The sequence below is a fragment of the Vicugna pacos genome, chromosome 25, assembly GCF_048564905.1.
Source record: "Vicugna pacos chromosome 25, VicPac4, whole genome shotgun sequence".
Lineage (NCBI taxonomy): Eukaryota > Metazoa > Chordata > Mammalia > Artiodactyla > Camelidae > Vicugna > Vicugna pacos.
The window spans coordinates 10,214,519-10,240,147 of record NC_133011.1 but is presented as its reverse complement, the minus strand read 5'-3'; the positions used below and the strand labels follow the sequence as shown (position 1 = coordinate 10,240,147).

Genomic DNA, 25,629 nt, shown 5'->3' with positions numbered 1-25,629 from the left:
AAGTTCTATAAAAGTGATCTAATCAGCAGGGATTACATTTTGGCTTTTAAAAAAATTAGATTTTGTCATTATATATAATCCTTGGTTTATTTGGATATCTTTTCAGAACTAGAGTTGAAGGTGATATTTTAATTCTAATAGCCTTTTTTAAGTTTGTATCTAGAGTCTGTCCCCCAAATAAATATTTCAAAAATGACAATGTCAATTTTATTGTCAGTATTTATACATAACTGGATCATCCTAGTCTTGTTTCTCTTCTCCTTTCACTCCCTTATCTCCTTTCATCACTGACCAGATCTACATCGAGGTCCTTGCAGAGAAATGAACATAAAGAAAATTTACTCCGTTTTTCTTAATAAAGAAATAGTTCCTAGTATTTCTGGGTTTAAATAAATACTGAGAATGTGTTTATCAGTGAATTTCATTTATCCATGTTATTTATTCATATGCAGCAATATTAGCAATCTCTAAAATGCTATTCTCTTCTTTTTAAAAAAAATCCATTTATTTATTTATTTTTCTTCCATTCAACCAGTCTTTACCAATTACCTACAAAGAAGTGGCTCATATATTTTTCTTTCCCATCAAAATATGGCTCTACTGTGGTTCAAAAGTGTTTTCTTTGTTTCCATCTTTCCAGTCTCAGCACCTGTTACATCTGGTATTTAAGTAATTGTTCAACAGACATCTGTTTAAGAATGAAAGAAAGAATAAATGTGGTCTTTCCAGAGCCCAGATCCATTGATGGTGTGCTGTTTTCTTAAAAACAATGAAAACAATCTATGATGATGTTGAGTGTTTCACTGACACTCCAGAATCTCCTGGTCCTGGTATTATTTATGTGCCACTCTATAAAGGCCCTTGCGATGTTTCGGTGGAGAGGAGTCAGGTACCATACCGAAGACCGTGTCTTAGAACGTGCTCTCCATGCTGTCTCTGTACAGAAGACATCGGTGCTTTCCCTGAGTTTAGAATTCCCCTCTATTCCCTACCAAGTACAACATGTGCTTCTCCCTGACATCTCACCCTCAACTTACTCTAATAAAACAATCAAGCCTTCTTTGTCAGCAGCTCAGGGTTAATTGTTCTTTCTAAAGCTTGACCTTCGTACTGTTTCTAATCCCTACCCTCTTGTATCCGCAGACACTGCCTATCAGATATATTTTGACTTACTTATGCCGCTTGTATGCATAAGCTATTGCTAGCTGCTCTGCTGTGATAGGAAAGTCACAAAAGGAAGGTGACCTCATCTTATAAATTGCTTAGATAGATCTTTTGGCCAATGGTGGTTTAGAGAACTAGTTCAACCCATGTGTCCTTTCCTTCTACTGGTCACTTACCAATTAAAATGTTCCTACAGTTGTTACTTATTCATTTTTTAATTGACCAAGCTGGAAGCTTGCTGATTCTATTAGCCTGACTGAAAAATCAATGTTTAACAGATAAGTGAGGCATTCACTGTATGAAATTTGGTCATGTCAAAAACGCACATCTGACTTTCTCAAAATAAGCATCTCATGTACTATAGAGTGGGTTTGGTTTAAATTTCCTATTAAGTGGCTGAAATATTGAAATATTTCAGAGATTCCTGAGGATTTCATGCCTAAGAAAGTGTGTGAACTCCTCCTAAAAATAATTTCAAGTTGAGAGCAATTGTCCCAGAGAAAGGACCAGGGAAACTAGAATACAGAAATTCTGCTCTTAGGTCCAGGAAAAACTTTATATCAGGGCTTAGGAAAACTGCCAGAAATTCACACTGCCCTCGATTCCTTTTCCAGATGCTTGTTTTGCTCAAGGGGTGGGAGGGTTTAAAGTATTCTGATATATATGCATTCATATTGTATTTTCAACTCTTAATGAATTCCAAATGTTTCCTTTGCTCCTTCCTGGGCACTAAGGACTGAAATACAGGCCAGAAAGGGACAGATTCTTCTCCTGACTTTTCCACTTCATGATTACTTTTGAATCGTAAATGATGCACTTTTGAAACTGGGAGATCCCAGCTGCTTTTACCTGCCTTAAACTATTGTCAAAAGGTTTCAGGCTCCAAGGGATGATCAGACATAGCAGTACCTGTAGCTTCTCTCATTTTGCTTTGTCCATATGAGTCCCTCTCATATGAAATGATTACTGAATTCAGATAACATTTCTGATAAGTATTAGAAACCAGCACCTTCATTTCTACGCTACTAATCTCAGTGGTGACATTCAAATTAAAGTCTTTACTTTTGCTTACAAATATGAAAATATAATACAGGAAAAATATAATTGATCAAGATGATGAGAAAGCAAGCCATAGACTGGGAGAAAATATTTGCAAAAGTCTGATAAAGGACTGTTACCCCAAATTATGCAAAGAACTCTTAAAACTCAACAGTGAGAAAACAACTGGATTGAAAAGTGGGCCAAAGACCTTAGTAGACACCTCACCAAAGAAGATAGACAGATGGCAAAGAAGCGTATGAAAAGATGCTCCACGTCAAATGTCATGGGGGAAATGCAAATTAAAACAACACCTATTAGAATGGTCAAAATCTAGAACACTGACAACATCAAATGCTGACAAGGATGGAGAGCAACAGGAACTATCATTCACTGCTGGTGGGAATGCACAATGGTTCAGTCAATACGGAAGACAGTTTGGTGGTTTCTTATAAAACTAAACATATTCTTACCATACAATCTGGCAATGGTACTCCTTGGGGTTTACGCAAAGGAGTTCAAAACTTATGTCCACATAAAAACCTGCACGTGGATGTTTATAGCAGCTTTACTTATAATTGCCCAAACCTGGAAGCAACCAAAGTGTCCTTTGATGGGTGAATGGATATAACACAGTTTTGTGGTACACCCAGACAACAGAATATTATTCGATCCTAAAAAAAAAATCTGAGGAAAGTCATGAAAGGGTGTGGAGGAATCTTAAGTGCATATCACTAAATGAAAGAAACCAATGTGAAAAGGCTACACACGGTATGATTCCAACTATATGACATTCTGGAAAAGGAAAAACTATGGAGACAATAAAAAGATCAGCGGTTGCCATGGGTGAAGGGGAGAGATTGAACAGGTAGCGCAGACAATTTTTAGAGCAGTAAAACTAGTCTCTATGATAGTATAATTATGGATATGTATCATCATACATTTGTTCAAACCCATGGAATGTACAACACCCAGAGTGAACCATAAGGTAAACTTTGAACTTTGGGTAATAACGATTTGTGTGTGTATTTTAACAAAATATACCACTGATTTTAAACAAATCAGTTTCATCCATTTTAACAAATATTTCACTCTGGTGGGAGATGTTGAAAATAGGCGAAGTTATGCATAATTTGGGGCTGGACTATATGGAAATCTCTGTACTTTCCTCTCAGTTTTGTCGTGAACTGAAAACTGCTCTAAAAATAAATTCTACTATACACATATTATATGTGTGTGTGTGTGCGTGTGTGTGTGTATAAATGACTGTGAATGGAGACTTAAATGTTAAGATGCTAGAATGGTGCTAGGCTATGATTCTTGCTACAATTTCCCCCACTTTTCCATTAAGATATCATGAAAAGGTTTTTGAAAAATAAGTCAACCATTTGCAAGAGGAATTTCCCCTGATTGAGGTGCAGAGGAAGCCAAATCAAGAAGTTTATCATGAATAGTTTATCCTCCAAAAGAGAAGAGCAAAATTGGTAGGAAGAAGTTAAGCCTTCACACTGTTATTCAATCAGAATCTCCAAATTCCAGGAGAAGGCACAATGGAAGTACAGAGGGCCAGGGAGCCGGGGTGGCTGGTTACAGAACGTGATGGATAGACCCCTAGTGTTAGGAGCTGCAGATAAGCAGTGCGGGGAAGCGTGCTGACAGCCCACAGTGTTCAAGTTTGTAGTTTTTCCATTTATCACAGCTGATTAAAGAAAACCCCAGATAGCCTCTGATTCTTGACAACATAAATTCTCCTTGCAGACAACTAGACAATGGGTCAGGGGAAGATTCTGTCATGGCGGCTGCTCAACATGTGATAAATGGAAATGTCTGCTGGATTCCAGCCTTTGGGCAAGGGAGCATGTTCCCAATCCCTCCCACAACTTTAGACCTATCTGTTTCCAAGAAGATGGGAAAGAGAAGCAGAGGAAGTTTCATTGACCAGTTGGCCAGCTCTGAGGCTGGAAGGAACTTCCCTCATTGACATGTGATAGGAAAACAATCACCACCACAACCTAAGATCCATCAAAAATTCTATAGTACAAGGAAACAGAATGCTATCTGAAGATGCCAAAGAATCACACGTAACAGGAGATTATTTACCATAGGAAAAGAAAACTTGAGAATATGTCTGTTTGTGTACTTAGTAGGATGCGAGGCAATATGGTGTCTATCAGTGACTCATAAGTTAAAAATGTAAGGAAACTAAAAATTTCACTGTGGAATTAGAAATGCCATTGGAGGCAAAAAAGCAAAATTGGCTCTGCTGATAATCAAATCAGTCATTCATAGGATGAATAAGAGTTTTCTGTTTTTTGTTTTTCCAGGAACCTTCCTCATTTCTCCAGAGACAGTGCTCACAGCCCAGATTTCTCGAAACACAATGTGCTCACCTTTATGAGCCCTGACTTCACTGTGCTTTGCTGTAATTGCATTTGATGTTTGTCTCTGTCCCTAGACTATGAGTTCCTTTAGGGAGGGACCATGAGCTATGCACTTTTGTCCCAATAAGCAGCATAAACTCCAACCAGTGGGTGTGAAGGTATGAAATGAGAGCTCACACTTGGATTTCTTATTAGTTTACATTTTTTTTTTAATCAGCATGCAAAAAACCCAATCTGTGACTACAGTATCACAGAACACAGGGCTAGAGTCTGGGATGTGGGGATAGGCTTGAAAGGTATGGACTGAAAAACAAATTTTTTAAGAAAAACAAGGCTAAAGTAATAAACAAAGTAATGGGGATGGCAAACAGGAATGAGGAACCAAGCAAATAGTAAATTAAAAAGTTAAGTAGTGAAACTGTAAGATTGACTTAGAATTAAATAAGGAAATGTTACTTTCCTAAGGTCATTCCAGGGGTCAACAGATTGGTTGAGAATACATAAAATATCTTTTATCACAAGATCAGTTTCCTTTTTCTTACTCTCTCATTTCATTTCTTTCTCCTCCCCACCCCCTAACCCCACTTTTTCCTTTCCCAGTTTTTTCTTTAAAAAAAAGAAAATCTTTATCATGCTTTGAACTCGCCAAAGACGGCTACAGACAATAGAGTGCTTGCTGTTATAACAGATAAAACCTAAATCTCAGTGGCTTAAAAAAGAGAAGTTAACCCTCAATAAAGTCCAAAATGACAGGGCTGTCTTTGATAGCCTTTCAGGGACTCAGATTCCTTTCATTTTATGGTCCCACCCTCCTCTAAAGCCTTGGAATCCTCTCTATCTGTTACCAAAGGCAAGTTCGTGTGCCCACTGCACCACGAAGCAAAACAAACTGAAACATCGAAGTTTGGAGCAGAGAAAGATTTATTGCAGAGCCAAGCAAGGAGAACGGGGTGGCTTATGCCTAAGAAAACCCTGAACTCCCCAAAGGATTTTGGCCAAAAACATTTAAAAGCCAGGTAAGGGAGTGGGTGTTGCAGGGTATGTGATCAGCTTGTGCACAACCCTCTGACTGGTTGATGTGGAGGTAACAGGGCGATCATTATCAACCCCAAGGCACCAGAAGGTCTGGGGGCAATGCACCCTCGATCATCAAGTAGTTAATTTCTTCCCTTTGGTGGTGGTTTTAAGCATCTGAAGAACTCAGGAAATATACATGAGATACTATGATCTGGGTGCTTCAAAGAGGAGCTCTCCCAAAGGATATAGGGGAGGGGTCTGACCCTGGTAGGCCCCCCAGGGTCCTTCTCCGTTACACATCCTGGTGGCAAATAAAGGTCCATTAAGGGACCAGATAGAGATTCAAACAGGGACGTTTTTATGGACCAAGGGCACAAGTGGAGCACATCACTTTGGTCATATCCTATTAATTAGTGATCAGTCACATGGCCACACCTAAATGCAACGGAGACTGCAAGTGGAGTCCAGCTGTGGCTCTGAGAGAGCAAAATGGGTTTGGTGAATAACTTGTCTGCCTCTGCCACAAACAGGTTATTACAACAATGGATAATTGTGATATAGTGCACTGTATGCAGCTCTCTCCTTACTCTCTCTCTTATCCTTGCAATACTCTGATGAAATTGGATATTAGTATGTCCAATTTAGCAGCCTAAGGTCACCGGTCTGAATGACAAACCAAGATTCGTATCCCATTCTGACAACAAAGTCCACTGCACTATGCTGCATTTCTCCAAGTAAAGCATAATGTGGAAGTGAGCTCATAACCTGACTGAATTGTAATGAAGCTTAAAAGATCATGAAATCGACACATCATCAATAGAGTCCATCCTTTGAGATGTCTTTCCAATTCAAATAATGGACTTAGGCTAATTCACATGAACGCTTTCCCATTTTAACAGATAACACAGAACTGAAGAGATCATTGCAGTCTCTTGCAGAGGAATGGAGCAATTGTCATTTTCCCATCACTTACGTCTCATTTGTGCTAACAGAGTAACAAATTTCCATTTCTAGGTGACCATCTTTAGACCTCACACTTTTCAAAGATGTTTTAAATATGTAGTTTCATTTTATCTTCACAACCCTTTGAACAGTAGAGACATTAGATACATCCATTTACAAAGAGATAGCAAGGAATGCTGCTAAACACTATGTATATAAAATACATAATATTGTATATAGTACTATAATTAATATATATAACACATATAAGGTACTATAATTCATATATATAACACATATAAGGTATAGATCACTTACACATTGTATTACATATATATTATACATTCTATGTATCTTGCATATTTTAAGATTATATTTATATAATTGCTTATATATTATAATCAATGATATAAGATTCTTATATCTTTAACATTTTTTACTGAGTGATAGCCATTTTACAATGTTAAGTTCCAGTGTAGAGCACTTTTCAATTATACATGAACATACATGTATTCATTGTCATTTTTTTTCACTGTGAGCTACCACAAGATCTTGTATATATTTCCCCATGCTATGCAGTATAATCTTGTTTATCTATTCTTATATCTTTTATTACATGTATTTATACATTCATTTAATCCTCAAACCATTTAATGAGTGTTTTTATTACCAATATTTTATTGACTTGGATATCAAGACAGAAGGTTAAGCAACTTGACTGAGGCAATAGAGTTGAGCAATGAAGAAAATAAAACAGGTCTGGCTACCAGTGAAAGTCTCTAGTAACTCTAGTCCCAGTTTAGCTTCATAGATTCTATTTATTCTTTGTTTTCAATTATCCTTGCCATCTATTATTCCCATTCCTCAAAACACTTACCACTTGGGGCTTTCATGACATTCCCTGTTCTTGCTTCCCTGTAACCTCGTTACAGTTTATTCCACGAACATGTTAATTTGAGTATGTAAAACCTAGCCGTTTCTTAAAATAAAACCACAGCTTATTTATGCAGAGAAATCCTTAAACTTCTAAAATAAAGGGTGTATATTTTATCTAGACATATATTTGAGATACTAAAGAAACACCAGTTTACTTTTAAGAAATACTTTTAAAACATTATTTTCTATCAAATTTCTGGTGCCTAGCACCGAAGACAAAAAAAATGTTTTAAGAGAAAGCTTTTGAAATATTAGTCATTTTTAAGTGAGTCACACCCTAAAAGAATTTGCTTGGGAGTCAAAGAAAGGTGACTTTAATATGCCATAAATAAAACCCTGATCAATTTGTTCATCCATTCAGCCTACTATGAATCTGCTCTGATACAGAAAATAAAAGGCTAAACACCAGTAGAAACTTCAGGGAAAACGTAATTTGTATAATAGTTGTGGCCCAGACATTGTACCCCACATACAGGATAAGATGAGGTGCTCAGAAGCACCAGGTCCTGTAAGATTGAGGAAACACTTTATGTATCTGCTACAGACAAATTCAATCCTCTGGGGACCTTGAGGCCGAACTCTTGTGAGGCTCCTTTGTCAGCTGAGACTAACAGCATTTAAAGGAAGACGGGACTAGAGACATTTTACACCGAGTGCATCTCTTTGAACTTCCTTAAGTAGACTGGGTGGAGGCCCTACCGTTTTTTATGTTGGCGCGTTAATGGGGCACCTGCAATTTCCGCCCTTCTCTTTCCCCTCTTCCTGACGGTCCCCGCTCCTCGCCCAGCCTGCAGGCCCACTCCCACCGTCAGCTGGGTTAATCGGGGCCCTGGGAACCACCGTGTCCCTCAAATCTTGCTTCAGGAAAAAACAGGTAATGATCACTATGTTTTAAGCCATTTAAACCACTGCAGCATGAAATCTTCAAGTGAAAGCTTTATTTAGACAGAAAAATCTAACCTACGAGAAAAGAGTCAGTACGGTCAAACCTTTTCCTTTGCCTAACTTTATGTTAAGGCCCCCGTGGTCACTTCCATCTAAGGAGGCTGTCTTTTCCCCTGGGGGGTTGTAGGCTTTCCGAGAGCCACGGCGCCTCCTCCCAGGCTCACCTCCCGCCGGGCCCACCTCACCCCCACTTCGCGCCCACCCATTGTCCCCTCGCAGCTGTCACTGCGCGCAGATTCCCCAGCTCGCGATTGGAAAACCATCCCGTCGCTCAGCCCACACTCTGGGGCCGGATGCCTCACTCTCTTCCGAACCTTAAAAGGCTCCGGACGCCTTCCCGAGCCAGCAGGTAAAGCCACCGCGGCGGAAGGGACAAAGGGAGGGGCCGCGCGCCCCCGTCGCCTCGCCCTGGAGGGAAGAACGGCAGACTACGGGTGGGGGTGAAATCGCGCCACACCGGCCCTCCCCAAGCCTCTGACCGCACGCCCCCACCCCCAAGTCCAGATCATAATGCCCGCGCCGCCAAGCGAATCTTGTAATCCAGCCCCCGGGTGGCCCCGGGGACAGTTACCACCGCGAAGAACGGAGGGCGGGGCGGGCCAGGCGGCTTGGAGGGGGGTGGGGGGGAACGTGAAAAGTCCCGGATGTTGCTGAACCGGAGCCCCTTCTAGAGGGAGTAACAAGCGCAGGCGCAGAAGGGCCGCACGAAAAGCTAAGGTGGGGGCGGGGAGAAATTTCTTCCCGGCTGGTTTAGAGGCGTGAGCCGGCGGTTGCGGGGGATCTGAGGGGAAGGCGAGGTAGGTGGGGGTAGTAGTGACCAGGAGGGGGACAAAAAGAGGGGCTTCCTGCCCAGGCGTACTCGGGACAAGAGTAGAGAAGTTGGAAGCCGAGAGGGCTGGGGAGGAGTGTTGGTAGCGGAGAGGACGCACGCTCCTCCGCTCGCCCTCTAGCGCGGGCGGGCAGGGCGCGCGCGCTGGGGAGCGGCGGTTGCTCTGGGCCCCCAGAGCTGTGGGCACCAATCAACGGTTGCCATAGCAGCGTTTGACGTCATCGTGCGTGTGGTGCCCCTGCTGCCGGGGCTGGTGATTGGAGGAAACCCCGTGTCTGCGGAGCGGCTGTAGCCTGTGAGCAGCGAGATCCAGGGACAGAGTCTCAGCCTCGCCGCTGCCGCCCAGAGACTGCTGAGCCCCCGTCCATCCGCCGCCACCCACTCCGGACACAGGTAAGGGACCGGCCGCCGCCTCGTCGCCGCGCTCCTTCCTGTCCCGGGCCAGCCTTCCGAAAGAGCGGGGCCGTCCCCGCTCCACCTCCCCTCAGTCTCTTTCGCCCCGCGGTAGCGGCGCTGGGCTGAGGCGGAGTCTCCTCAGGCGGAGACGGGCGGCGGCTTCTCTTCCGCTGGATTCGGGCGGGCGGGCGGCTCGCGGCTGCCTCGGGCTACTTGTTTCCGGATCGACGCCGCGGCCCAGATGAGCGTCCGTTCCCGGTCGGGTCCCCGCGGGTGGGAAGGGCTCCCACAAGCTAGGTCCCCGGGGACCCGCCCGCTCCCGAGGGTGGGCCAGCCGCGATCCGACCCGCGCGGCCCCGAAAGCCCCCTCTTCCGCGCCGCCCCGCTGCCCGCTTCCGCCCGAGATAATGACTCGGCGGCGGCGGGCATTGCAGTGGCGCAGGTGAGGCCGCCCCCTCCCCGCCGTCCTCTTCTTCTCTCCCCTCCCCCTGCCTCTCCCGCCCGCTCCTCGGCGCAGCCTCCGCGCCCTGCGCTGCGGCGCCTGCCGCGGCACCCAGCCCTCCCCCACCCGGGCGGCGGCGCTGGCTCCGGGATGCGAGCCGAGGGGCCGGGAAGCGCCGGCCAGGTAGACCAGGGGGAGGCCGCGCTTCTGGCGAGCCGGCTCTAGGGTGGGGCTCGCCCGCGACAGAGAGCTGAATTTCCTGGGTCCCGGGGGGGGGAGGACTTGAATTTTCCCGGCGGGGTGGGGGATGGGGCTGGCTGTCTCTCTCTGGGTGGAGGGGGGCTCGGAGCCCAGGTTGGGGTAGAGACGAGGAAGACGGCGGGCGCTAGAGCGGGAGGGTCCCTGTCCCTCTCTGGGTGTGTAGACGCCGACTCCGCTCTGCAGGGCGGGTGAGCCCGAGCGTAACAGCCGGTGATGGCCGGGCCGGCCTGGGTGTGGCTCGCCCCCTCCCCCACCTGCCGCAGCTGTCGGGTCCCCGTAGACTAAAGGAACCCCCGCCGTGTCCGGTGGCGGACGGACGCCGGTGGGAGAGTGGGGTGTGTCCGTGGCCCGGCGGATCGTGGTTCCGCTTCTGAGGGTGGCGCTGGTGTCTGTTCTCCAGGCACAGGCGGGCGGCTCCCCCTCCTTGGCTCGGGCGGGGGCGCTCGGCTCCTCCCTCCGGCCCTGGTGGGGGAATTAACTCTCGGCAGTAGGTTGGGCTCCTTGACACAGATCCGCCATGACAAAGAGGGAGACTCGGGGACTCGAGCGGAGGCACACGCTTGGGCGGAGCCAAGGAGGGGCGGTGAGGATGGAGCGGACGGGGCGGACTGAAGGGTTTGCACTTTAAAGCCACGGTCGGCCGGTTTTCGTCTCATCCCCCTAGATGTCTGACGTCGGTTAAGGGTTAAATGGGTGCGGCAAGGCCTAGGAGCGCTGGTTATTCTATGAGAAACCTAATCCATTTCCCCTTGTACCCGAAGGGTTGGGGAGAGAAACCTTTGTACTGGTTTTAGATAACTTTTTATTAGAAGCAGCATTAGCCTAAGAGCATTTTCGAGTTCCTTGAGGAAAAATCAATAATTTCGAGAAAGGGGTTGAAAGGGGATGTTGATGCGATCACAAATTTTAGTTTTCGCATTGAAACAGTGTACTTCCCATTCAGGCTGATGCTTACTAGTTTAAATACTGGGGACCTGTACCAATTTGGTTTTTGGTTTCTGGTTTTAAGTATTGTGGGATTTCCCTGGGAAGGTAAAGGGAGTCAAGTCAGTTCCCATAGAGACAGTAGCTCTTGTGTTCATCACTCAGGCTGTACATTTTTCCTTAAAATCATTTAGCCTGTGGGATCATTGTATGACTTACTATCTTTCTGTGCTATTTTAGGACCTTTCAAAAGAATATCTTAAGGAAGAGTATAGCGAGGGTAAATTGAAAAGTTCAGGGAGCTTTAAAATGAGAGAATTAGGAAGTCATGATAAGAGTAGCTTGAGTTTGAGTGATAACGTATTCAATTAATTTGGACTACTAGAAACAAAATGTAATTATGCATTTAAACTGAAAGTGACATCAGAAACACTGGTTCCCCTGGAGCACTTAATGTGTATATTTTAGTGCTCACAGAGTTAGAGTTCCAGGACTCATGAATATATCTTTTAAGCCTGTGCATATTACAAGGTACCGATAAATGAAGCTTTAGGGTCGGTTAGATACTGATCCTTGGTGGTGATTTTATATTCAGAATATCGTAAAACAAGCAATTTGGTTATTTCTCCCAGAAAATTGGCATGCTATGCTCAGCTGACAAATGTTGCAAAAATCAGTGGACTTGGGGTGGTGGGGGTGGGGTACCAACTAAAATTTAAACTCTCTTGAAAGGACTAGCTATTAAAAAAGTAAAGATATGTATTAAACTGACATGAATCGTGATTCTGGAAGTATGATAGAAAGTAATGTTCTTCATAGGTGGTGTTTTCACTGAAGAAAGCTGCTTAATTTTGGATTACTTAGTGATACTGCAAACTAGAGTTGAAATTTTGACCAAGTAAGATTAAAGTTGTTTGCAAGGTAGCCTCTTGGTCAAATGTGCTTTGACCTTATTTGAAATTAGGGTCTTCTGAGCAAAGATGAGGTAATGCAGTTTTAGTTTTGCTAAACCAGTGTTAGTGGCTTTAAATGTACCGTCTGCATGCTTGAGTGTGCCTTTTTTTTTCTTATTCTGAGCATCTTTTTGAGAGGCTGCATTAAATTCCTCATGTGAAGAATATCCCATAGGTAATTAGGTTTGAGAGATTAACATAGTTTATTTACATAGTTTATAATTTTGAGTCTGTTTGTTTTAATGGAAAAAGTATTTAAATGCTACTTTTTTTTCCTGCAGAACATCCAGTCATGGATAAAAATGAGCTGGTGCAAAAGGCCAAACTGGCCGAACAGGCTGAGCGATATGATGACATGGCAGCCTGCATGAAGTCTGTAACTGAGCAAGGAGCTGAATTATCCAATGAGGAGAGGAATCTTCTCTCAGTTGCTTATAAAAATGTTGTAGGAGCCCGTAGGTCATCTTGGAGGGTCGTCTCAAGTATTGAGCAAAAGACAGAAGGTGCTGAGAAAAAACAGCAGATGGCTCGAGAATACAGAGAGAAAATTGAGACCGAGCTAAGAGAGATCTGCAATGATGTACTGGTGAGAATCAAACCATTCAGTCTGGGGTCACTGTGATACAGGGCACCTATAATGAATTATCAGTTATGTTACTCACAACTTTTTCTTTCTTTGATTTTTCTTTTCCGTTTAAAGATGGGGTGTTCTAGAAATCGAAGTCTTTTAGGGTGTCATTACTGAGATGTTAAAACACTTGTGGTTAAGTTTGTACAAAATAAGTGCAATGATGATTATCAGTCAGTTCAAAGAGAGACTGGTAGTATAGTTTGTTCTAACTGAAAAGGTAAAGTAATAGTATTACCCTTTCAGTTGTTATTAGAATATTTGTTGTAGTTCTAGGGCTGATTTTCTTAAAAGAACATATATAAATGCAGAAATTTTACTTACCTTGTTTTATGTAAGATGTAGTAAGAGAGTTGTTGAACACTGTACCCTTCCCTGGGTTAGCCACTATAATGTGCACGTAATGAATAAGCTACACAGAAAACTGACTTCGGGGTTGCTTTTGCCTCTTCCTGAATTTAAGTGTTGGAAGTCTACTTTGAGCACTGACAACCACAATGAAAGGTTATGAAAAGCTCAAGCTTGATTTTCCAGGTTCAGTTTTAACTATTCAGTACCTACTGTGTTGAAGCACTGCTTCTCTAAATAGCTTAAGAGAATTGAACATTATTACAGTTTGATTGATTTTAATGTTTTCTTCCAAATGGTGACTTTCTGCTTCAGGAAAGTTTAAATCTGAGGGTAAGTTGATAGAAAATCCAATCATTAAGCATGTAATATCCTATATACAGTAATACTTCTCCCTTTTAATGAACCAGGAGTTTTTGGAATAATAATTTAAAGTGGGTTTTACTAAATGATTACCCTTATATTGCAGGACTTCAGTTTACACAAGGTTGGGTCTCAGTATGATAGGGCTCTCATATGTGGAGAGATGCAGTATCCCAGTTTATCTGAAAATCCAGCTGCACTACTTACTATTTGAACCTTATTCACAGAAGAACTACTATAATGATGTTGTTGTTTGGGGTTTTTGTTAAAGTTGTAATAGTATTAGGATTCCTTTACACTAGCCTAACTAATGAAAGAGCGAGTAGCTTCAGTTTCTAAATCATGAGTATTGTTTCTCAAATTTTCTTTAGGCTGCCTTTTTAAAGAACAATAGTTTTTTATCTTAACTTGGGCTCACAGTCTTCTCAGTTGCTGTCTGTCTTGTGTGTGGTTTGTCTTTGATTGCTTACTAGAAATTTTTATATTGATAGCTATCATTTATTTCTAAGATCAGAAGAGAATTCCATTCTTTTATTGAGGCTAAATGACAAATGCTTATCTTTTGGTTTGCTAGGGTAATAATATTTAAAATTTGAAAATACCATGTTTTTCTTTCTGTAATTAAAAAATGTGTTAGGCTTTTTCCATCTTGCTCAATTTACTGATTAGTACCTGTGTACATGTTACTGAATTTTGTTCACTCTGATGTTTTTCCCTCAATTTTTACACCTAATCAAATTTTATTCTGGTTTCAAAGAGTTTGTTTCAAGTTACAATATCCCTTAAGAAAAGTCAATTTTATAAATAAAAGGGGATGTGGTATGGTAACATTTACCCTCTACTAACAAGCTTATTTGCAATTCCAGGTAGGTATTTGCATGTTTTCCACACAAAAAGAATAAAAACTCCTGTCATTGTGAGGGTTTTCCTAGGATAAGACTGTAGTGGTTTTAATGTTACTCCCCTTTTCTTTCCTTATCAAAAAAAAAAAAATACTGCATAGGATCAGTGGGTGAGAATTACTGGATTAATCTCTAAATAGCTTTTCTTCTTGATACGATTATTTAAGGGGGTTTAATATTGGTCACTACTCATGTTGTTCTTCAAACTAGCACTGGGTTCTCACCAAGTCTAAATGAAATTTCCACTTTGAAAGTATAGGTAAATAAAAATTTAATTGCTTTAGCATGCAAAAGGCTCAGAGAATTCTAAAGCGTTTGCTTCCAGCCTTAGTCTATTCAAAAGTTAAGTTCTGTTAGTGATCTTTGCACGGCTCATGCCTCCTAATATATAGTAGATACTCAAGTATTTGTTAAGTAAATGAGCAGAAAGGCTTTGGGAAAGAGAATAATAGGAATTAGGTTAGCAGCACTGCTAATTTTCCAAGGCCTTTTCTGTTTCAACTCGGGAAAATTTGATATTTACAGATACTGTGATTCTTTACAGGCAGGCCTCTTTTCCCTATCTTTTTTCAGAGAGGTCATGTTGCCTCTGGAAACATATTGCATGAAATTCCTTTTCCCCTTTTTAGTAAAATGGGAGAATAAAATACAGCTGAACTGATACTTCTTCCAGGGAAAAAAATTCTTTGAAGTGATGTACTTGGTGATTAGTGAAAGTATGCTTAATTATATCCCAGGATCTTACTTACATGATAAAAATATAACCAATTATAATTTTTATGACTCTACTTCTTCCCCCCCCCCTTTGATTTTTGGGGGGAAAATAAGCAGGTAATATCTTTCCAGAATTAATGTTACTGGCTTGTGGCATCAGTGGTGGACCAGACCTCATTGTTTTATTGAGTACCTGTATCATACTGGCTTATTCTTTCTTCCATTAGTGGGAGCTAGCCTCCACTGTTCAAAGTTTTTCTGAAGAGCTCTTTAGTCCATTATTAGGTTACTGCCATTCCAGTTATGTGCATCTGTCAAGTGTTTAGTTTATATAATTTCCTAAGAAAAAGAGCAGGGACCATGTTACTTTGTACAAGAGTCAGAGAGCATTACTGTGGGAAATGGTCACTGGTGTATTCTTCCCAACATGGACTACTCTTTATGCAAGATAATTTGCTGTTCTTCTCTTCTTTGGGTTGTTAATTTAAAATTGCAGTATGTGAACTAATGCAGTCTGTCTTTTCTACCAGATCTTAGACCAGATCTCTTTGTTAGTGGGGGTGGACCTCAGCATTAATGATGCTTAGCATCTCTTCTGCCTAATTTCACAAGAAGCCAAAAATTGGGTAGTTTTGTCTTGAACATGATGAAATGGAAAATGAAATGAGGAAATGCATATTAGATTGAACCTAAATCAAGCTCAAAGAAGAATGTAGAGCTCCAGGTTTTGAATCAAACCAACTTTTTATCATTGAATAGCCAAGTGGCCTGAAGAAATCACTCATCTCTCAGAGAAAAACTGAGCTCAATTAAATGGGAATAATATCCACTCCATTGGAATGTGGGGAATGAAAATCATGTAATGCTCTTAGCATGCCACCTATCTCAGCTTTGGACTTCTGTTTAAAGCAGTGACAAGAGTATAAGCTGGCCTCTAATATTATAGAGGACTCTTAACTCAGGAATCCAAGAATTGGATTTAAAAGATCCAAGAAGCCTTAAAAATTGGGTGTTTTTTTAGAGGAGAAGGTCCATACTGGCCAGCAAATTTTCAAAGGTTTCATTTAAAAATTTGGAAACCACTGGTGTATAAGGTAAAAAGAATGGCTTCCTCTCCTATTAGGACATAACAGTTGGGAACAGTAGTTGTGTGATTCAGTTGACTTGACTGAGTTCCATTTTATTATGCTTTTCTACATTTTAAGGAGTGGTTTTTAAGGTGTTGCTGGGCACTGGTTTTTATCGCCAGTTCATAGAACTGCCATTGAGCAGAAGCAAGCTAGAAAACCAGGCGGCTTTGGGGTCCTTCCTAGACTGAATATATTAATATATGTCTTGAGCTTTAAAAACTGCTATATAGAGTTTTAAGTTGAAAATCACTAGGCAGCTCATTTATTGGAATAAGGGCTTCTTAAAAGAATTCTGGTGTTATGTTCATTTTTATGACATGTGTTTTGTCAGGCACTGCTTTTGATATGTTTCAGAGTACAAAGACTTCATACGACATCGCAGATAGCAACAATCCCTCTTAGGAAAGAGTACATTAGACAGTCTTTTTGGTAATAAAATTCAGTAGTCATTTTAAAAGAGTTTTCATGATAACCATTAAGTATTACACCTAGTGAGGTATTGTACAGTTGGGGAGTCTGAGATGTATGAAGTGGAAATGAGAGAAAATAAAAGAACATAGAATGGAAAGGCCTAGCATAAAGCCAGTCTATCAGTTAAGTGGGATTTGGTTAATCTAGCAAATTAAGTGATGGTTCTGTAAAAGAGTTGTTGGAGTCTAGATCATTCTATCAGCATTATTAGGTAGGAATATTGCTTCATTTAAAAATCCTTTTCCAGTAATTTTGTAGTAAATGAGCCTAGGAGAGAGGGGTACTGGTTAGATCATGAAGGGCCTACTATATTGGAAACAAGGATTATTATTAACAGCCACGGGCAAACTTCAGACAAAAGAAATGACACGAGATTTTGCCTAACAAGGTGGATTGACATACAAAAACAGTTTTCCTTTTATAAAGGAAATCAGAGCTTTTGATTTGACCCTTTTTTTTTTTAAAGATTTGATCTCTGATAATCTGGTTCTGTTCTTTGGACTAATTTTCTCCTTTTATTAATATCAGAATAGATTCTCAGTGCCCTCCATCATAGTTTATCATCTTTTATACATTAACTTTTGGTTTTTTTGGAATTGGGGCTTTAACCTATGAAAAACTTAGGAGGTTTTTTCCCCCCTGTGAATATAATATCTATTTTCATATCTGATGAGTGGTTCTACCACATCAAGGGAGCCCAGTATAGGAAATAGTTCTGTGTTTATAATACTGAATTGTTATTGGACCATTTAGATTAATTTGACCACAAGCTTTTTATTCCAAAATAAATGATACTTTGGCACATTTACATGGAAGAATGTATGTATGAGAAATAAATTTTTTAAAGTCAAAATTATGGGTGTTCTGATATCAGCTGACTTAATATAGTCTCTTGAAATTGTAATAATAGGCTTTAGAAATTTTTTTTTCTAGAATTCCTGAGATACCCGTATTGAGATTTCATCCCGATTTCCATAGCTCTTGCTTTATTATGATTTTAACATTGAGAATAAACATTGCTCTTTAGGAGATTTAGAATTATTGTCAGTTTCAGTATGCTGCAAGCAAGAGTTCATCTTCCTTTTGAAACTACCTGTCCTTTCTAGCCACCTAATTTTTAGCCATTTTCTAGCCTTAATCAAAAATGACATCTTGAACTCAACTTTGACTTCATTTTCTGATTGCAAGTTGTTATTGCTGTGTTGCTTAGATCATTGGTTCTCTCGACCCTTTACTGTCATGTTGATACTCATGTGTATGACACTTCTATGGGTAGTACCCAGGATTATTTGCTATTCCCATTGTACTAGTAGTTCTACCCCTTACTCTCTCACTCAGAAGCATATTGGCAAGAAAGTGATGTTGTAAGAATAAACTTGACCTAGTGTTAATGGGCAAAAGCTAAATTGTAAACTTTTTACTGCTGCTGGTGGTCATTCATTTGGACTGGGTATCTTTACTGTTCTTTTCCCAATTCCATGCTACATACAGCTCTTACTCTTATTTTATAAAACAGTACTTTCCTTCTGTCCATTTGCTTGATCTTTATCAAAATATTCTACACAAAGCCTTTGACTCTGATTTGGTCTTCTCACTGTTCCCGACACCGACCGTTGCTAATTCCCATCTTTATGGCCTGAGGGTTTCCTGCTTTATTACTCTGATTTATAGCTTATTTTAATATTGATGTCCTTTTCTTTTTTTTTAAAAAACTCTAGAAGATTGGCTCTATTCCTTCATTCCCCTTGAAAACAGGACCATTGGCGCATGTGGTGTTTAATCTGTGAAGTATGCTGAAGAAATGTGATATGCTTAATGTTTAGGTGGCACAAGTTTGAATTTGGCTTGAGAGAAAAGGCATGCTTAGCCACCGTGTTCTTATCAGTTCCCATTGTACTGAGTACGTTTTGCAACAGGTCATTCCGTATTTGTTCCCTAGTGAGTAATTCCCTATAATGAAGAAAAACTTGTATCTGAAAATTGCTGTGCAGTAGCAGTCATTTGTCATTTGTCATTTGTCATTTGTCATTAATAAAGTTTTACACTTTCTGGTAAGGTATAATGTGACATAAGTACTAATGTGGTGTAAAATAGTCTTGGTAGATTTCACTAATTTTTTCTGTTGACTTATTCTTTTGCTATAGTATGGATCTTGGAGACAAGAAAGCATGGATAAATATAGCTGGCTTGTTATGTTACCAGTATGGTCCTGTTGTATTGCAGCATATTGCAAAAGGTTTCAGCATACAAGCTTTTTCTGAGTTTCTTTGACAGAATTTGTTGTAAGCTTTCTTCCCTTCTCCCCCAAATAAAAATATGGTTACAGTGGTATTAGCCATAGTAGGATGGCAAAGTAAAAACGTAAGGTCAGTCAAATGTTAATCTGTAGAGTTAAGTAGATCAAAATAAGACTGTCCAGTGGGTTGGCCTTATTTATTCTTTTAAATCTAGGAAAGATCCATTTGTATTTAATTTTCAAGGAGTGCCCACTTTTTGTTGTATTGGAATTTCATTTATTTGAATTGTTTAATGAATTGGACATCATTAGAGAAGTTAGAAACATTTTAGTGGAGGTTAACTTCCATCTTGCAAACAAGTTTTGGGACCTAGAAGTTTTTTTTAAATTAGCAGTATTACCGAGGAACCCAGTGGTAAGTTTAATGTTTCTCATCTGAGTAAATACAAATGCGTTTCTGAGAAATACTACTTCTCTTGTTGATCCAAGACTGATGAATTGTCAGCTCATAATTATTTTTGCTTGTTAAAATAGTATTAAACACTATTGCTCAGAGTTTCAAAGGATACTTGAACCATGTTCAACCCAGAGACACTTGATGAAAGTCCTACTCAGAACACATTAGCTTTAAAATGTGGTTCTGAAAAATGTACTGTTGAGGACAATGTTTTATATAGGCATGCTGTAGAATACTTAGAATAAGCAAGTTCTCAATCCAGTAATTTGATGAATATTTTACTGCTGTGTTTAGAAGATGTTTGAAAATAAGACATATCAAAGGGATCATGCTCTTGTTAATAGTAATGACTTTTCCTTCCAGTTTTCCCTTTGGTAGTTTCCATCTGATAAGAGATGATTACCATCAGACAGTTAACTTAATTGGATCATAGGGATGAGACTCAAGAATAATCTTGTGTAATATTCCTAAAAATAAAGCAAAATGTGTACTGCCTTACTTAAAAGGGGTGATATAACCTAGCACAGGCTATGTACACTTTTGGGGTTTGAATTTTTAATTTATTTTACGACTTTGGGCAAGTTATTAATCTCTGACCCTTATTTCCACGTCTTCAAATGGGAATGGTAATGGTAGCATCTACCTCTAGGATGTCTTGTATATAGAGTTAATATATCCCCATGATGATATTAAATAGCAGATACACTGCTTACTTTCTTTTGTGCTTCTGTGATGTCACATCATTGTGGCTTGATTTATTAATTTTGGATTAAATTTAAGAAGTTTTAATAAACAGCTTAAAATTTAATATTTATTGATTACCTGCTATTTTACAAACCCTGTGCTATAAAGAAAAATACAATAGATATAAAGAACCTCTGCTCTTAAAAAAAATCTCAACAACCTATAGGGGAAAATACTGTGTGTTGGTCGAATTCAGAAAAGCTGGTCTTCAACTTTTTTAAAAGTGGCTGATAAAATCTGGTCCCACTGAGGGGTTTATACATAATATGCAACATGCACGTGCAGGTTTAAAAAAACAGTAGAAAAAAATGAAGTGTTTTAAACAAACAAACAAAAATGCTTTGTGATAGAAATATTGAGAAATGGGGCCTTGGTTGGTGAGAAACTTCAGCCCAGGCCAACATTAATGCCAACTCTGAAAGGGAGTCAGGAGGTAGGGAGAAGGAAAGCCCTCAAAGAGTGTCAGTAAGTTTTAGCAGTTACCACTCAGGGCTCGGTGGGTTATTTTTGGTATCTTTCACCATTTTACTTTGAATCTTTAGGAGGTACATTTTGAATATGAAATTTAATTCTCCTGGGGATTATTTTGCGAGCATTAAGGATCCAGAGGCAGGCAGTTCTGATTTAATTTAGTAGTTTTTAGTCCCACTTATTGTTAACCCTTTCACCCAATTGATTTTTCCAAAAAAAAAGAATTTTTTTTTTTAAGAGCACTTGAGGCGTTCTATAAGCATTGAGTTTTTGTGTGATTATCTTTTGGTTTTTTGGCAAAAAAAAAAATGGTGCCAACCACTCTTAATTTTTAACAGGAATTTAAATGAAATTTTAGGCTGGTCTTAATATTCCTTAAATACCAGGGATAATCTATTTGGTATTCTTTTTGGTATTTTAAAAGTTAAATGGTGAAAATGTGCCATCTATTTCTTATTAATGAAAAGTGCATTCAGTTAAGTGATTGGTCAGAATTCTCTATGATTCCATTCTTGAACTTTATTTTAGCAGCTGTCTCTTTTCTATATGACCGTATCATTTGTAGAACACATAAAATTTTAGTCTTAGGCCAGCATTGCACAGAAAGATGAGTGCGCAGAACGTCAAAATGTCTGCAAATATCTACCAAATTAGTTGTTACCACCACCTAATTCATTAGCATTTTGGTGGAATGCTTTTCTAACTGGTTGGAAGCAACTGGTGAAGTTGCAAATGAAAGAAAGAAAGCCATTCCAGCCACAAGAGGGAGTAAGAGACTAATTTCCAAATTGATGGGCCTCTCTTGTGACAAAAATAGCTGCTTTTTTTTCTTTCTTTCTTTTTTTGAGAATTTTGAGGGTTCTAGGAATGATAAAGGTCTCAGTGGCTCTGTAGAATACAGTGGAAGTCCTGGGGAAGTTTCCTCTGTGCACAAGGGAATTGTGCAAGACCAGAAATTTAAACTTCTACATTGTGCTGTGGAATTTAAATTAAATTTCATATTGATGATATTTAAAATGACATTTGTGGGGCTTTTGCATCGTTAATAATAAAATAAGTTAGGAATTGAATTTTATAGAATCATTGAATTTTAGACTTACAGAAGCATCCAACCTAGCTTTTTGATTTTCACAGGTCAAGAAGCTGAAGCAGAATAAGACTTTGTCCAGTTACTTGATCTGTATGCATGTTTGTTCTTTTAAAATCTAGGAGAGTCCCTATTGCGTTTAATTTACAAGGAGTGCCCAATTTTGGTTGTATTGAAATTTCATTTATTTGAGTTGCTTAATGGGTTGGACATTCCAGAAATTAGAAACGTTTTTTTAGTGGAGGTTAAATACTATCTTGCAAACTGGAAAATTTACCGTTTTGTTTAAAAGTGATGGCTTCAGTTTTAGACTATATTTTAGGGCTCTGTGCTTAAATAAAAATAACAAGAATCACACTTGAGAGCCTTGTGCCTCAAGTTCTTGGCACTTTTTCTATTTTAGCTGTCGAGATTTTTTTGTGCCTGTCTGGTACGAAAGGATAATACCTATTTTCTGGCCTCTTTTTCTTAGTTGTGTTCATGGAAGAGGGCGGTGATAGTACAATCTGAAACAGGAATGGGTTATGGAGGCTTGGTCTTCCCCGTGCTCATATCTGGTATGGTCAAGGCAAAGGAGATTGACCCAGCTATGTTTTCAAATTGCAGTCCATAAATGTCTCAGTAGAGGTTGATTCTTTTGCTTTGATGTTCTGGGACTGCTTAATATTTGCTTAGTGACATTTTATATATATTTTTATCTTAATGGAAATTAAATTTAACACTGACCAATTGGTGGAATACTCTTAAGACAAAGTGGGAACCTCCTCTCCACCCTTCATATTTTTATTTACAAATGCATCATTTGTTTCTGTGCTGTTTTTCTCCTTATAAGTTTTACCGGCCCAATAAGGAAATTTAAAAAACACAAATGAGCACAGAAAGGGTATATGGGTGGAGAGCAAAACTCACTGGAAATGCCATCTTCCAGAAATAGTCACTATTAAAAAGAGTTTTTCTTTAAAACTTATTTTTATATAATAGTAATATCAAGTAACCAAAAGGGAAAATAACCCTTTCTACATATGGTAGTTAAACTGCCTTTCTGACGAGTTACTTGTGTTTTAACTCTGTTTTGAAATAATTCAAGTTGGGGGGGTAGAATTTCCCATATATCCTTTACCTGATTCCCCAAATGTTAACGTGTGTAACTACAGTATAATTACCAAAATCAGTAAATTAATAAAATAATGAATAAAATAAACTGTTATATAACCTATAGCACTTATTCACAGATTATACCACTCACTGTCATTGTCTAATTCTAATCCAGAATCAAGATCACAGTTTGCATTTCATTGTCATGTCTCCGTACTCTCCTTTAATTTGAATCAGTTTTTCAGTCTTTGCCTTTCATACTTTTGTCACTGTTTTCAAGAGTACTGGCCAGTTATTTTGTAGAATGTCAAATTTCAGTTTGGATTTGTCTGGTGATTCCTCATGAGTAAATTCAGATTTTGTATTTTGGGGGGATATTCCTGGAAATGATACTGTGCCCTCCTTGGTGCATCATATTAGCAGACACATGCTATTATCCTGTTACCTAACTATTACCTAGATAGGACATTATATTTTTGAATTTAAACAACAGTGAGGACTTTTAAAATCACTCTATGGTATAAAAGTATCAAAAAAATTTTTGTAGATGGCCCCATAAGTATGATTACTTTATCAAAGGTTAGAACTAAATATATTTTGCCAACATGTTTTCTAAATGTATTATGTCATTTTATAATAAATGGATTACTTTTTGAAAGGGGGCAATATTGCAGCTCTATAACTTATAATTTTCCTTCGAAATACATTTTCATTAATTGGCTTCATGTATTCTAATTGGCAACCCAAATCACAGCACATAGCCCAGTGATTTAATTTGAGTGCATAGTGGTAGGTGATCATTCTTTAGGACTGAAATAAATATATAAACACTTTGTAATGGATACTTGTTAATTTTTTAGAGTTTAGTCTGAGGACCCTTAGTCTATGTATTGTCTGATTCCCTTTAAGAAAGAAAGGAAAGGAAAAGTGACCTTTAAAGAAAATGTAAGGAGTAGTGGTAGGGTGGGAAGTTGAGGGCATTAGAGGAGCTTTCCAGAGATGAAATTTGGGAGGAAGGTTTTGAAATGAATGCTATAGTGAAACAAGAAGATTGAAGGAGGTGATGGGTTATCATTCTGTATTTGAAACTCCCATCCATCTTCTTGGTGACATAGTTTTAGTACCAAAATCTAGGTCTGACTTCTAAACAAGTTTATTTGCCTTGCTGCTTTGAGCTATCCTACCGTGTCTCTAGTGATGTTTTAATTTTTTTTTGTCTTTTTCTTTTTCTTTGTCTCCTTTAGTTGTCTCCTCCAGAGTCACTACATAGAAACTCAGAGCTTATCCAAGGGTCCTGAAGGCATATTAGGATGTACTGAGCCTGCCCTTCAGCTGCTGTTTCTGATTATACGTGTTTATTAGTACAGCACCCAAACACCTGTCATTTTTGAGCAATTTCTCGATCTTTAGAGAAGGAAAACATTGTTTTTTCTTTTTGAGCAAAATACTGTCTAACCTACAGTATAAACCTGAATAATTTCTATCCTGCTTTATCTTAACTAATAAAAGTTAGTTAAGATGATGAACTTTTGTCTTTTATCTTTGAAAAATTTTTATTTTTATAAGATGATGAACTCTTGGTCTTCAGGATGCTAGGCTAAGACTTCCTTCTCTCTAAGATTGTTCTACATTTCCTCTATTATATTTAAATGTAGCTGTTCAAATTAGTATGTGTACTAATTGGGCCTGGGGGGTTGTAATCTGTGTGCCTAATTTGTGCAAAATGTGTGTCTTTAAGGAGCCTATAAGTAAGGCAAGAATACATACATGAAAGGTCAAAGGTGCAAAATCATAATTTAATTTTATTTTTAATTATACTTGCTCTGGATAATAGACGTTATAGAGCATAGGATATAAAGTTAAAAAATAAAACTTCTCTGACATCATCCCACTTCCTCAGAGGTAATCTCTAACAGTCTTTTTTTTTCACCTCCTGGGAACTTGCTGTACCCATGCAAACAGTTCTGTCCTTGAAGCTCATACACATAAGGCTATAGGATCATATACAGACTATTCTGTAACCCACACACACAACACTTTGATGTATATCTTATGTTTCATTCCATTTTGGCACACAGGCTCACTCTTTTTAATGTCTCTATAGTATTATGTGGGCATAACATAATTGTTGGATATTGATGGAAATTAGGATATTTCCTTTTGTTTCTCTTTCAGTTAAAAGCTCTTCACCAGACGCTAGAGGTATAGAAAATGGAGGCTAAACAATATTTTTGAGAATTAGCTTTAGGGAGAACATGGCATTAGAACTGGATATTGAAAGATGGACGGCATTTATTAGCTCAGATTCCTTGAAATCAACCAACAGTTCTTAAAAGTGATCTGTGGACCCCGTGGGGGCCCTGTTGGGGGGGGTCCCATGAGGTTGCATCTATTTTCTTGATACTCAAGTTGTGATTGGCTTTTTCCACTTTGGACATTAGCACTGATGGAAAAGCAGTGGTAGGTAAGACTGCTGATTCCTTAACACTAATAAAGTCATTGGCAACATACTGTACTAGTAATTGTTACAGTCTTCACCACCATGGACAATGTTCTTTAAAAAAAAAAAGAGTGGCTTTACTTTAATGTCCTTGAAGAAGCTGTAAAATTATTTTATTAATAGCTCTTATGTAGACATCTTTCTAAATTCTGTGAGGAACAGTGGGAAATAAAATAATTTTTTTTTCCTTTCATGGAACACTATTCAAAGCATAGCCAACAGGCAAGATGTGATTATTCATACTTGGTTATTTGG

At 39.2% G+C, this 25,629-nt stretch overlaps 1 protein-coding gene across 5 annotated transcripts in view; it reads left to right on the top strand.

Annotated features, from left to right (window-relative positions):
- The first annotated feature begins 9,041 nt into the window (after positions 1–9,041).
- The window catches only part of YWHAZ (tyrosine 3-monooxygenase/tryptophan 5-monooxygenase activation protein zeta), a 30,315-nt gene continuing 13,727 nt past the window's right edge, over positions 9,042–25,629 (top strand). The window contains exons 1-3 of one of the 5 annotated variants that reach the window (XM_072949522.1): positions 9,042–9,140; positions 9,462–9,645; positions 12,510–12,814. In XM_072949522.1, the coding sequence (XP_072805623.1) occupies positions 12,521–12,814 (294 nt within the window). In that variant the 5' untranslated portion in view covers positions 9,042–9,140; positions 9,462–9,645; positions 12,510–12,520. Of the gene's footprint in view, positions 9,141–9,290; positions 9,646–10,069; positions 10,091–10,250; positions 10,274–12,509; positions 12,815–25,629 lie in introns of those variants that run through there. The other 4 variants (XM_072949521.1, XM_006212170.4, XM_072949524.1 and 1 more) reach the window with 4 other exon arrangements.